The 17147-nt window shown below is 44.6% G+C and overlaps 1 protein-coding gene across 3 annotated transcripts in view; it reads left to right on the forward strand.

Moving 5' to 3' along the window:
* The window catches only part of LOC119405433 (mucin-19-like), a 117164-nt gene that overhangs the window by 17724 nt on the left and 82293 nt on the right, over positions 1 to 17147 (forward strand). For all 3 annotated transcript variants that reach the window (XR_007417510.1, XM_049419116.1, XM_049419118.1), the window contains exons 3-4: positions 230 to 347; positions 4722 to 4775. Coding sequence is in view for 2 of the 3 variants with exons in the window: in XM_049419116.1 (XP_049275073.1) it covers positions 230 to 347; positions 4722 to 4775 (172 nt within the window). In the remaining variant the exon portion in view is untranslated. The remainder of the gene's footprint in view (positions 1 to 229; positions 348 to 4721; positions 4776 to 17147) is intronic.

Genomic DNA, 17147 nt, shown 5'->3' on the forward strand with positions numbered 1-17147 from the left:
TGCGACGCTATGCACGAAAAAGCCCTCTGTCGACGATGTAGTACGGGCCGGCAGAAGACTATCGTCTTTCGACGAAGTTTTCAGCGAAGCACGCAGATACGCGGCCAATTTTTTTATCATTACGCCGTAATTACGAGAAACAGGTTTCGCCAATAAATTCTACAAAATCATGAATGCGCGGAAGAAAGAATAATGAGAAAATGAGAAAATCAAACGTTCGTCTGGACAGAGTGCTTCCCACTGCTCGACTGGTGGACGTGCGGCGGGAGATCGACCGGCAGCTGGGCCACGACGTGGTTCCCAAGGAGTACGTCTTCCTTCGCAGCGTCGGAAGGAACTTCACTCAGGTACCTGACATCTTTGCCCGGAATAGCACGTACCGAGCTACACTACGTACGAGAGATCTTTAGAGATGTTTTCCTCCATGTCCATCGCATGCTCCTTTAGTAAAGTGCATTGCATATTGGTGACCTTTCTACATATATTTCTCTTCCTTTGTCTCGCTGGTGTATTGCAGTATGGACGTATACGGCAATAACGAACAAACTATCCGAGATACACAGTGCTCGCAGTGACGCTTAGTGGCACTTCAATCAGCCATAAAGCGTTAGAAGAGTTGATAGGCTGCACGACCTTTCAAGAAATCAGAGCGAGAGAGAGAGAGAGAGAGAATCAGAAAAGCGTATCTACGTTGGCAAAATGAACAAGCAGAATCTAAACGCGGGGAACAGGTTTTATTTTTATTTTCTCACAAACAAGTAGACTCATCAATATAATGTACTACATGGGTTTACGTAAACAGGGTGTGGGTGCTCGAGCCGACGTTTCGACAAGTGGACTTGTCTTCTTCAATGCTGGAACAGTTCCAGCCTTGGAGAAGACAAATCCACTCGTCGAAACGTCGGCTCGAGCACTCAGCCACTGCTTAAGGATTTTTTCATCGCAAGCTTCCATCTTCCACTTCCTGCCGTTTTTTTACATGGCTTTACTGAATGCACCACGCAGTCGGATGCGCGCTCTCACAGGCCCGAAACGTCTAAAGAAATGATTACAGACATGTGGCAGGAAAGTTCTGAAAAGCACACTTCACAGATTAGTGGCACATTAAAGTGGGCGCTTAATGCAGATACTCATGTTCACTAACCACCCGCTGAATCGCACTTTCTTACGCTTATGGTTGTTCTTAACGAGGAATATGCAGACAGCGTAAATGCATTCGTCTCGACTAATTAGGTGACAATTTAACGGTGAAAAGAATTCACCTTCGGTACTACGCATGTCTTATATTTCCAAGAGCGCTGCGCCACACTGGCCGGTTGCTCCGCGCAGCTTAATAGGAACAGAGAAATGAAAAGAGGTTCTTAAGAGACCAGGAATTGTCTATATACGCACTAGATAGATGGATTCGTTCTCCTCTTTTAGACGTATTTGAGAGTACGTGACCTTTGGAAAGGCCCCCGAGGCTTCGCGAACTTTTGAACTTTGTAAACAAGGTTGACATTTGCTGAGTACGTTGCAGACAGACACGTGTAGCCGGGTGTTCATTGTGGAAGCCTGCTAAAGAATTTAGAAAACATGACAAAAAAAGGAGGAGCCTTCAGGAGAATGGCCAAATTCTGGGACGTGTTCTGAATTCTAAATAAAAAAATAAACTGTCTTACGGTTCTTGCAGGCGCATGAGATGGTGCTAGAAATGCAACACACGGTGCCGAAATTTACGCAAGTATATATAAAAAAGTTAGGAGTACAAGAAAAAGAGCAAAAGTAAGAAGAGTAAGACCAAGTCGTTCAGAAAGCGTCTGCGCCCTACTTCACTGAACTCCAGCATTCTGATAGAAATTTTGATGGCGCGATTTTGCGAAGCTTCAGGGGCACTTAAGAGCGCGTCGCGCGTGGAGCCGCGTCGGAGCCGATGTTGGCCTTCAACCTTTTTTCGATGGGCCTGTTTACATATGCGATAGGCGACGCTCGAAATTTGCTGTTTTATATGCAAGACGTGCTCGCAGCGTTCGGGGAGGAATGCCGTCAGTGTGCCGGGAGCTAGAGGGCGCGCGCGTAATGCTTAAAGTCAACGAAAGCGGCCGCCAACGCCCCCATGCGGAAGATTTATCTCAGCAATATCGCGAAGCGTACGGATAGTATTAGAAAGCCCACATGGTGCATCTAGACAACTTCAATTAATGGTTCCCAAGTTAAAGAGTTATTAGTTGTTGTTCGAAGGGGTTTCAACGAACACGAAGCAAAGTACGCCACGAAGCTAAGTGTAGCTCAGTTGACTGTAAATGCTGACGCTTACGTATATATTGTTGGAACGCATGTAAAAACCAGCGACATATGGGAAACAGGTAGAGTACTTGACATGGCATAAGTTTGGGTATGTTGGTATTCCGTTTCAGCATCTTGCGCACCACACAAGGCAAGGACCGAGTGACAACCGACGACGACATGCACGATGTCTTCGTCGGTTGTCGCTCGACAGTGACAGTGTTCACTAAAGTGTACACGGTATTTCTGTGAAATACGTGACACGGTCAGACATTGCAGCTTATACGACATTTGTGTTTAGACATTTGCCTCAGTGTGTTTCGTTTTGTTTTTGTAATTCACTCGCTCTCCTTTGTTCTCACCATCATCGCCAGGCTTGTCGCTGGGACTACGGACTCTATCTATTTCATCATCCAGCGCACAACACATGCCTGTGTGATTTTAGTGCGTAAGAGTGTAGAGCATTCTACGAGAATTGCCGTGACGTGGTAAATAATGGCTCGACGGAGAAGTTCACGAAGATGGAAGCTTTGAATCCCCAACTTCCGTTTCATAGCGAACAAAAGGGCACAAATGTGATTTAATACTTTACAGTTTGTTTGACATGCAGGACGGCGTGAGCTCTGGAGAAGTACTGCTGCCAAATAATAAAGTACTTCACAACGTCACTGAGTACGAATATATCAATTCTGAAACTTCTTTAATGCTTGCGTTCGCACTGATGATTATTTGTTGGTTACCGAAGGGGAGAGTTGAAAAGACCAGCGTTGTAGGCTTTACCGAAAAAAAAGTAACTGAAGACGTTACTCGTTACGCGAACAAAAAAGGAACGCATTATCGCCCTACGTTACCTCCAAAAAAAGGTAACGCGTTACCGTTACCGTTACAGAAGTAACGCACGTTACTTGTGCCGTTGCTCAATAGTAAGAAATTTGAATCAGTTCTTCTTCGCTGCAGGAATCCACAGTAACATCGTTATAAAGCGCATATTTATATTTAACATAAAACTTCTAGCCCAAACAATGCTTTCACCTGAAATACTGATTTAACGAGAATACTATCCACAAATATGCCTTACCACAGCAATATTATAGTGGCCTATGAAGTTGCCCCTGTAAAGTTACACCTGATGGCTTCTAACTCTGTGGCACATGGTAAAGCCATTTTCCTCAGTGTGGCATTAAGCACAAAATGAGATTTCATCATCAGCGCTCTCTGCAAAGAAAACGTCACCAAACTCTCAACAAATTTACAGTATTTCTGACGGTGTGCTTCTAATAACAAGAAGCATGCTCAAATACTGTGATCATAAAGAAACGCTTAACTCCGGGAAAAAAATATTTGAACACATGCAATTTTTGCCCTTTAACCTATATCATTGCCCAAGAAATCGCGAGTGTTTATGCGAAGGTGTTCAAGGTCAGCCTCGTTCGCTAAAAAAATGGGTAACTATAGAAGCGTATACGCACAGTTTCCGATAGAAAGACGCAAATTGCATTTTGAAAACAAAGTTCATAACAAGTGCTAGCTTATAGCAGGGAGAACTTTATCACAACTACAACTTGTTGTAGAAGGTAAGCAAAAGCTGCTTTACAAAGCTGTCATCGGAGAGCTTGCATTGCTACTTTAATGAATACATCCGCACCTGAGCTAAATAGGCACTCAACGCACGTAGTGGGTGGTTTCATTAAGCCTGGCGTGCCGGCAGCAATCCGCCACGGCGACAAAGGAACGTAGGGCCGAGCGCTGTGGGAGTGGCGAGACGATGTTTTGTGTAAAACTCCCGGGATAACTGCCGGAAAGTAACGAGTAACGTGACACCTCGCGTTACCGGAAAACGTTAACGTAAGTACGTTACGTGTTAGTTCCGAAATGGTAACGAGTACGTTACTAAGTTACCGAAAAAAATAACGCGTTACCTGTAATGCCGTTATTTGTAACGCGTTACCGCCAGCACTGGCAAAGACCGATGCTTCATTCGATCGAGATGGTGATTCGGGATAGTTTTGATATAGCGGGATATAGCTAGAAGGACAATATTTTCAACTTTTTTACTTTAGCAATTCCTGCAAGAATATTACCGAAATCTGTAATCGGTACTAATGTGATGGTAATGAGTAGTTTTCCCATGTCGATGGAAGAGTGAAATTCATTCAGATAACTTCACCTGTGGCCAAATGATGGCATTATTATTATTATTTCTTTTTTCATTTCAAGTGCTCTTTTTTTTAATAGGGCGTTGAGTGCTACGGACTCCGATATACTCTCGGTTTGATCAGAATTACACAAAACAGCACTGACGTTACAATTTATTATCGCTCGCATTATACAATCAGATTAGGTGTGGCTATAAAAAAAAGTTGCTTGGGTTAATTGTTAAGAAGGCAAACTTATTTTTTGACTTGCTTCGTATAATTCAAACAGGTGATGTGTGATTGTTACAACATTTTTTTTAGGTGAAAGACTTTCAAGAGATGGACCTGAAGGCGAAGAGCTTCCTCCCTCCTTGTGTAAGTAATGTCACGGTTATTGTACGCATGTTTGTCTTAGCTTTATCCGTTTGTGCAAGCGAAAGCTCACTGTAAAAATGATATTAATCTCAATTCCCTTTAGTGCTGTTGACAACAGCTTACGATTGCGTTTCCATATGTTGGGCGCCTTTCTTTACGAACTTTACATTCAAAGAACGTTGTACGTCTTTTCAACCTTACACTGCGTTTACCTATCTTTGCGTTATAAAAGTTCGAGTGACTTTTTCAGAGTAATGTGTATGACACCAGTAATCTCAGCAAGGTCAAATGGAAAACGACATCGAATCATCTAAGTCATAATACAAGTACCAATGCTGCATGAGTGTTGCATAAGGAGACACAGGGTGTTTGAGAAAATGCATTAGAAATTTCTTAATAAACTTATTTTACTTTACTAAGGAACCAATAAAGCAATAATTAGGCAATAATTAGGCAGTTAAAGAAATAATTAGGCAGTTTCCGGAGGACTGCTTCCTTCTTTTTTCAGCAGCGTACGTTATGAAAAGACTAAATAATGCAATTAACTGATTACAATTAGGCTAATTAACCTTTTAACCCAGAGCTTGATACAAGAAAGCCGCATTAAATGTTACCTAACTGATCCAAATTCCCAGACGTCGATCGCATTCTGCGGTGATATAAAGGCAACAGATAATGAAACAACAGAAAGCATAGCGTCGTATTTGTAAATTTCAATCGAATTGTAGCAACTGGAAAATAAATTGAGACAGAACTGAACTAGAAAACAACCTGCTGCCGGTGGGTTAAACAAATTGACCGCTGTATTACTACGGTAGTGCACAGCACACGTAATGCCGAGGTTCAGGGTTCGGTTACCACCAGTGGCGAGTTCTTTTTGTTAACTTACATTTGTCCTTATCTGATAGTTAATACACTTTTAATAAAAACTACAAATAACGTCCACTATGCTATAGTAGGCTTCAATACCCACTCTCCGTGTCCCTTCTGTTCTATTCCGTCTGTACCCAAACATGTTTCAATACCTGTTGGTTTCTGATAGTGGTGTCAAACAAAACAAAAACGGGCAACCCAATGAATTTTAATTTTTTTGGTTCTAATTCGATGACATTCATAACCATCTAGACATGTCAAAACGTTGGTGCGACTGACTCTTGCATTCAGGACAATGATTAACTGTTAATTCCACCCGTAAAATGAAATCTGCCTATGATCTCAGTTTCTACGCCCTCTTTAGAGGCCTATGAGCCACGTGATTACCCAGCGAGGTAGAGGTTTGATAGGAACACTCATTTCATTCTCACCGAATCATGACACGTAAACACTCGCGTTACGTATGGCTCGGTAGTTCGGTCAGCTAAGTTTAGGTTTTCCGAGTGAAAGTGGCCGAGGTTCATTGCGTTGCGGAAATTGGCAGCGCTATCTTTGCGCGACCAAAACTGATTATGGGCATATCAGGCGACAGAGTTAGGCGCATTACATTGAGATCCGCCATATGACTCCTTCAAATAAGAGTTACAGCATATTTTATTAGAATGCCCACGATATCAGCGCGAAAGTCAACAACTAGTAACAGATTTAATGGCACTGGTTCGTAGGCGCTCCAACCTACGAAAAATCCTACGTTCATGGCCAACACATACCTCGCAAAAACGTGCACTATTAGCAGTCAAAAATGTTCCTAGAAAGAAGTGACATACTTGGAAATTATTGAGAAAAACTTTCAAAAGCTGATTTCAGGCATACATTTTGACCTGACTGTGTCGCATGTGTCGCCTCGTGTGCGAACTCATTTTGTATCCATATGACTGGAATTTGCAAATTTCAGTACTGTTATGTGACTGGACGCTTCGTGTTATTTACAGCATGTACAATGTTCGTGTGATTACATTTTATGTGAACTGTGCTGTTATGTAACGAGACTGTGTCTTGTGTGTGTGTGTTTTTCCCCTTTTTTATGTAAATGAACTATATGTGAACTCTGCCTAGCTTATCCTTCACGTCTATTGTTCTTTCTTTTCGTTGTTGTGGCTTTACCGTATATTATCATCTGTGAAAAGGAGTAGCCGGCGCCAGACAAAAGTGCCAAAATCTCCTGAACACTATCTAACAAAAAAAAAGTTCATTCACTCTATTTTTGCGAACGCTAGTGCGACATTACGAAATGATGAATCTCGACATGAAGCCGAATAGGCGGGCTTCTTCTTTCACTCATCAATTAGCGATCACAAAATGAAGTAACACAGTCGTGGATAAACGCAGTGCCCGAATATATACGGCCCAGCAGGTCCGGTTAGTCCGTTAGTCTGTTTAGTGGAGGCAGTACCTGGTTAACCTCTTTCGGGAGGACGCTTGTACCTTCCTGGTTGCGAGGAAAGACGATGGAGTCTTTCTGAAAGCGCTTTGATTGGCTGTTCATGTCGATAAGGAAAAAAATCGCAGCGCGTAGTTGTGAAAGCCGCGCGTCGTTGACGGAAGCTGTGACGTTGCACAAATGGCAGTGCATGGCGCCAACGACGGCAGCCACAGCGGATTAACCACTACATCGAGTAATATTAACGTGCGTTCCCCCGTGGCATCCAGCCATCCAGATAAAGCCACTTAATTATAGTGCTTTTTCCTAAGGTAGTTGAGACACATTTTCGTGAAATAGCTTGTTGTGAACTAGGTCGCAAAGCTGCGGGATACCATGTGCGGGGTACTATGGGTACCAAAGTACCCAACGCCTTGGGCACTTTGTCAGAGAAAGCCTCTATTATGTTTCCCAAGTCACAAGAAGATTTCATTTATTAATGGCTCAGGATTTATATATGGCAAGCTCGCCGGAAAATCAGTCTGGCCCGACATGCGCTGCGTTGACCCGGATATAATGCAGTTTAGAGCTACACGGTTTTCATCGCAGAAGTAAGCAAATAACTAATGCTAAAAGAAGGACATCACAGAAAAATTGCTAAGCACGATGCCACTATACTTATGCACTACGCCACAAGTTGCGTGCGTGTTCCCGAACAGCTTTCTGCTTGCACTGTATGAAACGAAGAATGTTTGATTTCAGATCTTTGCGGCGAAACTGAATTACAAGAAGAGTTTGAGAGAGAGAGAGGGAACAACTTTATGAAATGCCTGCAGAGATGATTACGCTCCCTCCACGCAGGGAGGCCTCGAGGAGCACAACGCACGAGACTGACGTAATGGCCGCGTCGCAATGAAAGAAGAGTTTGCAAAATATTTTTTTACGGTACTTATACGGAAGCCGGTTTTTATTGAGAAGCGGTTACTGCTCTCATTGAAAGAGTCAAAATTCGAACCGGAAACTGGTTAACAAAAGAAGCCACAGAGCCGTTGTGCTTAGAAAACGAGACCGCGGACGAAACCATTCGTACTTGCTGCTAATACACCGCTAGTTCAACTGCCATACTATGACCACTGGATAAATGATAACAAAACCCATAAACACTGCTTCGATTCGTACACAACGGGGCACACGCGCACTACACACATACAAAAAGGTAATTAAGCCAGCATACAATGAAGGTACCGAACCTACAACCTTCGGATAACGCGGTAGGCTCGGTCCCTACCCTACCTGCGGCAAGTTGATTTTTCGTCCGCTTTATTTCCTTTCCATTTATGTCGTAATTGTTACGCTACTGCTAAAAACTACAAATAATGTCCCCTATGTTTTCCTTGGGTTAGTTGTATGCTGGTTCAGTTATATGGTGGCTAACAAAGACATGAGCCCTTGATACATCCCCTCTTCGTTTTTACATATACGCAGAATTATGCCAGGAGGGCAAGTCTTTATCGCGAAAATAAAAGAAAAAGAAAGCCGCCATATGACAGCGCACTCGAGTGAGAGCCATCATAAGTAAACAAAAAATAAAGGAATGAAATAAGGAAAGAAAGGAAGAAAGAAAGAAACAACGAAAGAAAGAAAGAAAGAAAGAAAGAAAGAAAGAAAGAAAGAAAGAAAGAAAGAAAGAAAGAAAGAAAGAAAGAAAGAAAGAAAGAAAGAAAGAAAGAAAGAAAGAAAGAAAGAAAGAAAGAAAGAAAGAAAGAAACGGTGATGCAGCACACGGACGCGAGAACGTTCGGTGAAGAGAAGAATTGCGCAAGCAGCTTAATTAAAGGACGCCGTTCTCGCCACCTTAATGGAGGCACATTCTTAGCATACCCTTGACCTCACCGGCTTCCAGATTCGAAAGCATTCACCTTTGTTGCTTTGTGTTGTGAGTTGAAATGCTCTGAAGTGGCCTTACGCGTTTGCGATGAAGCTGTGCGCGATTAGAACTTGCACAAAGACCTTAAGCAGCATCATTCGCAGTAGGATATGCTGTACGACATCTAGTTAAAAAAAAAGAAAGAAAGCGTCGCTATTTCTGAGAGACGCGTATGGAGATATATCTCGGATGACCTCCGAAGAATCCGTTTTAATAAATGACTTCGTGCGCGCAGTCGGCCTTCGACAATTGCTTTAATTAAGCTTGCACCGTCACTTCATTAATTATTGAAGACGACTGAGCAATGCGCTTAGAAAAAAAAGGCATGCCTGATAGAACGGTCCACGAAATCTTCAAGGTTCTGATTAAAATTACATAAGTTTATAACTATCGTTAAATTTCGTAACCTTATCTAAAAGTGAAGGGCAAGATACTGGTTCATTACTTTTATGCCAATCTACGACTTTCCGAGAGATCAAGGAGACTAATAATAAGAGAATAAATTTCACTGCTCGATGAGCGAAATATAACCATTATGGTGAAGCGCTAAGAAGAATGGAGACTTCTGAAGAACACAGGACAAGGCGCTACTAGCAAATGAGAGTTTTATTTAGAAACAACGCCCTCTTGTATACATAAAATAAATGTACGTCATCTTTAAAAACGAGTATTAAGCACGCGATAAAAAAAGTTTTCAAAGGTCTCCGTTCTCTTTAGCGCTTTACCATCATGAACGTATACCAACAATCCCAACTGGCAGTCATTCGAAATATAACCATGCAGATAATATCGCGAGAACGGATGGTTTGAGAAAATATCATGGTGTTATATTGCGAACTATTTAGGAATAATTTGGCCAAAGCCTAACAGACAAGACGGCTTGGAGTTGTTTCTTTTGTGTGTGAAGTGTTTGTTGCAACGCGCGTGTCTGTTTCACGACGTATATTGATGTTTCTGCTGTACATCAGAGCGCTGCTTCACGACTTAAAGGGCCCCTAAACCATTCCGAGTTCAAAGACGAGAGAGTGGTTTCTTCTTCGCCTTCGCTACCTTTCCTCTAGGTGTTATGTCCTCCTCGCGTCTTATTTCTTCATCAAAACACGTGAACAATGCCAGGACTAAGCGCTGAGCTCATCAGGATTTCGCGCTTTTCGGCTACACGCGGTGATCTCCACTTTTCGCAGTCGAAAACGCGCAAAACGAAGTGAAATCACTTCGTCGTGTACGACACTCATGCGAGACAAAAAAATTACAGCATATCCACGGGTGAATGATGAAGAGCTTGGGCGAAGCTCCTGAAGCAATCATGGTCTCGGGATTGGCTTCTCGTTGAGCCCGTTTCGCAGCGGCGTCCTTGGCGCGCACCGTCTCGGGATGCGCCTGGCTGCCGCCAAGCGAGCGCCCGCCGCTGCGCATCGTTCATGCTCCACCAACGATCGGACACGTACGGCGACGAGCCAGGAGAATGAGAGAGGCGCTCGCTCCCCGCGCATCCCCGCGAAGCCCGCGCAGCAGCCAATCGGAGAGCAGCGGCACTTCTAGCGGCATCTAGTGTCGATTCACACAAGCGCCATATTGCACGCAATTCTATTGGACCAACGCCATCTAGGAAATGAGACGCGAAATGGTGATGACGACACAAATTGTGTACAGCGCCATCTAGAATATCGTTCCTGAACTGCAGTGTGCATGTACTTCTATGAGACAGCGCCACCTGCCGTTTACGCCGGACAGAGATACTGCCATTTACGCCGGACAACGGAGACGTGACAAGGTTAGACTAAGAGGAGCTACGCCCCTAAAAATAAACGGTGTGCGACTGCATGGCAAAGCAGGGTAGGAGACAATTCACAACTGATGTCCCTTGTATACGGACCAATCGAGAGCTTGTTTTCTCGTGACGTCACGTGAACAGACGACCGGCATCACGAATTGTGCCAAAAGCGTTCTTTGTAGTTTCATCGGTTGTTTAGGGGCCCTTTCACCGCCACGGTGGCTTAGCGGCCACGGCGTGGCGCTGTTCAGCGTGAGGGGCGCGGGTTCTAATCACAACGAAGGTGAACGCCATTCAATGAGGGCGGAATGCAAAAGTGCCCGTGTGCTTAGATTTAGTTGCGTGTTCAAGAACCCCGGGTGGTTAAAGTTTAATCCGGCATCCCCCATTACGGCGTACCTCATAACCGTGTTGGAGTCCGGCACGTAAAAAAAATCAAAGATTTTAATTACTAATAAACTGCTCTCGGAATTTTGTCGTTACATAATGCGCTACTTCATTATCTCATATATTTCACAGTTGTGTGGGAGTGCTCATCAACTGGGTCCGCCGCGGTGAACAGTGGCTACGGTGCTCGGCTACTGACCCGAGAGTTGCGGGTTCGATCCCGGTCGCGGCGGTCGTATTTCGATGGAGGCGGAATGCTAGAGGCCCGTGTACCGTGCGATGTCAGTGCCCGTTAAAGAACACCAGATGGTAAAAATTATCCGGTGAGATTCACTACAGCGTGCCTCATAATTATTTCGTGGTTTTGGCACGTAAGACTTCGGATACTGTTATTATACTCATCAGCAGACAGCCTTCGCTCGGTTACGACACGCCTACGTGGTTTCGCTACTCGTCTTTGGGCGCGTTTCTTGCACGCCCAGTCTTCCGCTCAAAAGAACAGGTTAAGTTTGTCAACTACAGATGTTATTACTTGTCAACACTGGCTCAACGATTAAACCGTTAAAACAGGCATAGAAAAATCAGCAAATCTTCAGCAATATATCCAAAGGGAAATCATCTTCTGCCACGGCAGAAGGTTCGAACAGAAGGCACCACAATCTTCTCATAAGGTTCTTTGCAACCGAACTTAAAGGTAGGAGCCAACGGATGGAAACACGATGCGCAATAGAGGTTGTATAAACAGGAAAATCTCACAGGGTTCCCTGTGCATTCGCCTAAGACTACTCCAAGGCGAAATCCATCTTATTTTTCTTCACAGTCAATGTATTGATCTCCCCCCCCCCCTCCGAAAGCTTTCTGCGCCTAACGTGGTTTTGCACCGCTTCTGTGATCGGAGGCACTGCACGCTTTTTGCACCTCACCTGGTTCTGGAATGCCTCCGTGATCGGCCCACCTCTGACCAAGCGACGATCTCATGTGAAGACGTCATCATGTGAAGTCACGTTATGTGACGTCATGATGGCGACACAAAAAATATGGCGACGTGTGACTTCATGATAAGGTCGTACGGGGACGTCATCACGTGATGATCTTTTGCCTCAATCGCGTTGACGACGACGCTCACTTTCCGCCTTCGATGAGGCATCCAAGGCTTTCGCCTTAATAAAGTGCCACAGATAGGCTAAGGCTGGCCGACGTTTCGATAGGTGCAACTTTCTTTGTTAAATGCACCTCATCGTCCTTGGCAGGTTAGTTATAAAAGGGCTATGCATTGACGTCAGGTCACGTGCAGATAGTGTTAACCTCAGATAAGAGTCATCTTGCTTTTGCGCCATTCATTCAGAATTGCATTTGTATCAAAGTGCCACAGGCATTATACGGAATCGAAAAACTTGATTTAGGTCCTTCGGGGCCTGAAGTAGCGCTTAGCAGGCCGCTGGCCTGCAGAAGTAAATTTCCTCCAAATGGAAGTTCGGCACTTTGACTCACCGATGTCGGACAATCTTAATTTCAACTAGCAGCCAGTCAAAAGAAAGAAAGAAAGAAAGAAAGAAAGAAAGAAAGAAAGAAAGAAAGAAAGAAAGAAAGAAAGAAAGAAAGAAAGAAAGAAAGAAAGAAAGAAAGAAAGAAAGAACTACCTTTTAACCACTCGTGTTCCCGTCAAAACGTTGGCTCTGAAACCCAAACAGGCTTTTCTTTGACGTACGTCGAACGCAATGCGTGACCATCGCAGCGGTTAAAGAACGAAACAAACAACCCCTAAACGTCACTGATGTTGACGCTAAGGCGGCTTGATACGCCCTGACGTCAAAGATATTTTTAGCAGCAGATCCACGTCCTTCGCCAAGCCAGGTCAGATAGCACGACGACCGCGCTTCAAGAAAGGGCGTTGATCCGGCCACGAATTTTTCTCTTTATCGCTTGCGGCTTTCTGACGTTTTTCGAGCCGTCAGCTCCCGTTCAGTTGTCAGTCGCTATGGGATTACCTGACCGTCAAAAACAGAGTCGCACAAAGGGCGTAGCGTTTCGCGCACGAACTGTGGCGCACAAAGTGTGTCGTAGCGAAGCTTGTCTGACGTTTAGCCGCAGGGCTTGCAAGTCAACTGGTATACTGTCCTCGTTGGAAAAGCAAACTCGAGTTTGCGAAACCGCTGCTAGTCTTGTTTTCGTAGCGCCGTTGTGATTTGCCGGAGGCGCTTTCGCCAGCGCTCATTGTGATGCAGTACGTCATAAGAAGGTGCGTTTTACTGAAGACGTAACCCGCAATTCTTCGAAGCGCATTTCGTAACAATAACAACTATTGCGGTTTTACGTTCCAAAACCACGATATGATTACGAGCGGCGCCGTAGTGGAGAGCTCCGGAATTTTAGACCACCTGGAGTTGTTTAACGAGCACCTAAATCTAAGAATACGGGTCTCTAGCGTTTCACCTCCATCGAAAATGCGGCCGCCGCGGCGGGGATTCGATCCCGCGACCTTCGGGTCAGCAATCGAGCACCATAGCCACTGGACCACCACTGCGGGTCAGTCATGGAATGGTAACGCGAAAACAACATGAAACATTAATAAACAGAATTTTTCGAACTGCGGCGATTGTGAAGTCGTATATACATAACACACGTTGGGAATAGTGGGAGGTGAGCGCGACAGCGGTTCGTGCTTGTGCCCTGCGGTTTGCTACGCATGCGTGCAGTCCGCGCGCATGCGCCGCGGTTCGACATGTTGCACTAGCGCCGCTTCTCAACGTAAACTCCTTTTACCCCGTAAGCAGCCCAGGAGAAAGCGGGATGCATAATGATATACATGCCCTAATTTCGAGCACTAATTAATAGTGCGTATAAAAACACCAGACTACGTACAGCAAACGGAACGACTCCATAGAGCGGCATCAAGGCCACTCCGCTAGTCTGCGTGGCATATCGGTTTTAATGTGATATTAAACGCAATCTAAAAATATAAATCCAACTCGAATCGTGAAAAGGATGCTTCAAACTGTAACTGTAAGTCGCGGTATTTTCATTTCCACCAGGATCTAAACGCATGTTCTGGCCAGTTGACGGTCCCTTTAGTCTCAAAGGGAGCAAACATTTAGAGTGCACGCGAGGGTAAATTAGAAATTGTTTATTTTTATTCCTGGACACGGTGAGTGCATTCATTAAATAATTTTTTTTCAGAGGAAAAATTATCGGCACAATGGTTACTGAATTAGTAATTTGTTTTCTGATTTCCCTACTTCCGGTAACTTCTGCAATACACCAGAAAACGCCTTTATGTTAAGATTATTTTGCCCAAATTGAGTGACGTGGTGTCAGCAACGTCGACTTGGACAGTGAGCCGGCTGCGAGCCAGTGAAGCTTATTCCCTTCAAATAAGTGTTTCTTTTTACTGACTTGATATAACAAGATGTCGGCGCTCAAATAAGACACCGGCTACTCCATAGCTCTTAGAGGGGTCGAGCATAGAACATACAGAGTCCAGAATAACATAGAAAACAGCGTTCTCCCAGTAATACCACATCATAAGTAAGACGCAGTACATATAATGTACAGTTTGAATAGCACAACAACACTCAATGTGATGTCTCAAAGATGCTCACATACTCAAGATGCTAAAGAAAACTCACAGGGTCCCATACACATTCGCCTAAGACGATTCGAAGGCGAAAGCCATTTTGTTCTTTTTCTTTTCAGCCTATGTATTAATCCCCCCTCCGACAGCTTTCTGCACCTAATGTGTTTTTGCACTACCTACAGGATCGGAGGCATTGCACGCTTTCTGCAACTCACCTGGTCTTGCACTGCCTCTGATATCGGCCCACCGTAGCCTAAGTGACGATGTCACGTGATTGCGTCACAGATTTCGGCACAATGGGACGTCATGATGACGTCATACTGTCACGCTACTGTGACGATGAGGGGACGTGCATGGTATATGTAAACTGGTAGCGAAACTTCCACAGAAGCCTATGTGTCAAGTAGTTGGTGGCTCGTTGCTACCGTCGCCATCTACGTATCGCGGGGACAACTAACAGCAAGCAAAAAAATGAAAAAATAACATATGACGTCACAACCGGAAGCGGTGGGGACGTCGCGCATTTGTACGACATGGCGCGAAATTGAATTTTTTTTAAATTGCCACCCTTTTGCATGCTTTTCATAACTACGCGATTTTTGTGCGTCTTTATGGCTCGCCAACTGCGTCTGAGAGAGAAAAGAAAGATCAACTAGAAAGATTGGGGAAGCAAGCTTGTTTGATTAGCCAAGTAGTGCAATTGCAATATACACCAAAATAACTTGCGGATGAAAACAATTATGATACGATGGCTCACGAGCACAGTAGCACAATACTTCGAAAACTCACGCTGACCAATCGAGGAAAACCACTGGAGCGATACAGCAGCCTTGAAAGTATCACTTTGGCAACCTTGCAGTACAGCGTTTCTTCGCTTAGTGTGCCGCAATAACAGTCACGAGGGCACGTCGACCGGCGAAAGGCGAGGGCACGTCGGCCGTGCGCCAGCGAAAGCAGTCTGCAGTCACAGGAGCGCTTATTTACACATTCTGGGAGCTAGTTCAGCTTCTCTGAAGTTTCACGCCTGTGAGCAACACATAAGCAAATAAATAACCTAAGGAAGATACGCAGGAAACCACCGCGCAAGAGCGAGCGATGCCTCGTTGACCCGACAATGCGCCGAAACCCCTCCCCCCCCCCTCCTCACCACCATTTGCGGCACTCGACCAAAAAAATGAGGCAATCAACTATTTAGCCAAGTGCCAGAAAAACCGAAAAGCAAATTTCTAGTTCACTTTGGCATATATAAAATTAAGAGTATTCGAAAAAAAATTGCGCTGAGTTCTTAGTTTTCGTTCTTTGTTCCCTCCTCACCTAGTCGCGCTTCAATTGTAAGGCGTGCGTTGATGTCTCTAGCAATGGGTTTTCGACCACCTTTCATTCCAAGTTTGGCGACCGATACAATTCGATCTTGGCAGGTGCACAGCAGGAGCAAGCCGCAACAATTCTTTATTTTTTTGGGATAACCTGCCCCCGAAAGAAACAAGTGAACCAGCGGGCCGTTGAAGAAGAACTACCTCTGTGCTCACGACCGCACTCAATTTTAAAAGGCGAGGGGCGTTTCCGCTAAAGCGCGGCACGAAGATAACGTCACGCACCACGCGTTCATGATGGAGCGCAGATACAGACTAGAATAATAGATAGGTATCGTTTACTTCACAGTTTTTGTTTTATTCTGGAAAATAAAGAGGAATGAATGAATGACTGAATGAATAGGTGGGCATGTTGGTTTGGGTTCATGATGATGTAAAAGGCAGCGCTAGAACCAATACAAAAGCACTAGAAGAAGATAGGACATGAGCTGTACGTCCTGTCTTCTTCTCGTGTTTTTGTATTCGTTCTAGCGCTGCCTTTTACATCATTATAAGATAAAGTCTAGTACGCACGCCACAAGCAAAGAGATAAGGATGACAAGTGATCGCTGAAATATGGTGAAGTCATCACGTGATGTTCTTTTCCGTCGCTCGTGTTGACGCAGACGTCGCCGACGGTCTCTTTTCGCGTTTGATAAGGCCTCTAAAGCTTTCGACTTAAAGGAGTACCGACACGAATTTTAAATATTTTCGGATTGTCGCTCTAAACAAAAACACTGGTGTCGAAAACCCCAAAAAAAGTATTGTGGTGCCTGGGAATGCATTAAATACATTTTAATAGCGCTACCTTAAAAAGATACTTTCGGTATCGATATCGAGGGGACGGCTTCTCAGTGACGTGTCATCGCAGTGTGACGTCACGGGGTGACAACAACTCGCGACTTATTAGCTGCAGATCCATCATCTGCTCGTGGTGCGCGTAAACAACGATGACTGAATTGTCGTCCAGTGACCCTGAGAGTGATTTCTGCGATTTAGGCTGCATGCCGGACGCAGAGTTCGCAAACTCAGTGGAACTGTGTTGACTCGTCGGGATAATGTCCG

Source organism: Rhipicephalus sanguineus, chromosome 9 (genome assembly GCF_013339695.2).
Source record: "Rhipicephalus sanguineus isolate Rsan-2018 chromosome 9, BIME_Rsan_1.4, whole genome shotgun sequence".
Lineage (NCBI taxonomy): Eukaryota > Metazoa > Arthropoda > Arachnida > Ixodida > Ixodidae > Rhipicephalus > Rhipicephalus sanguineus.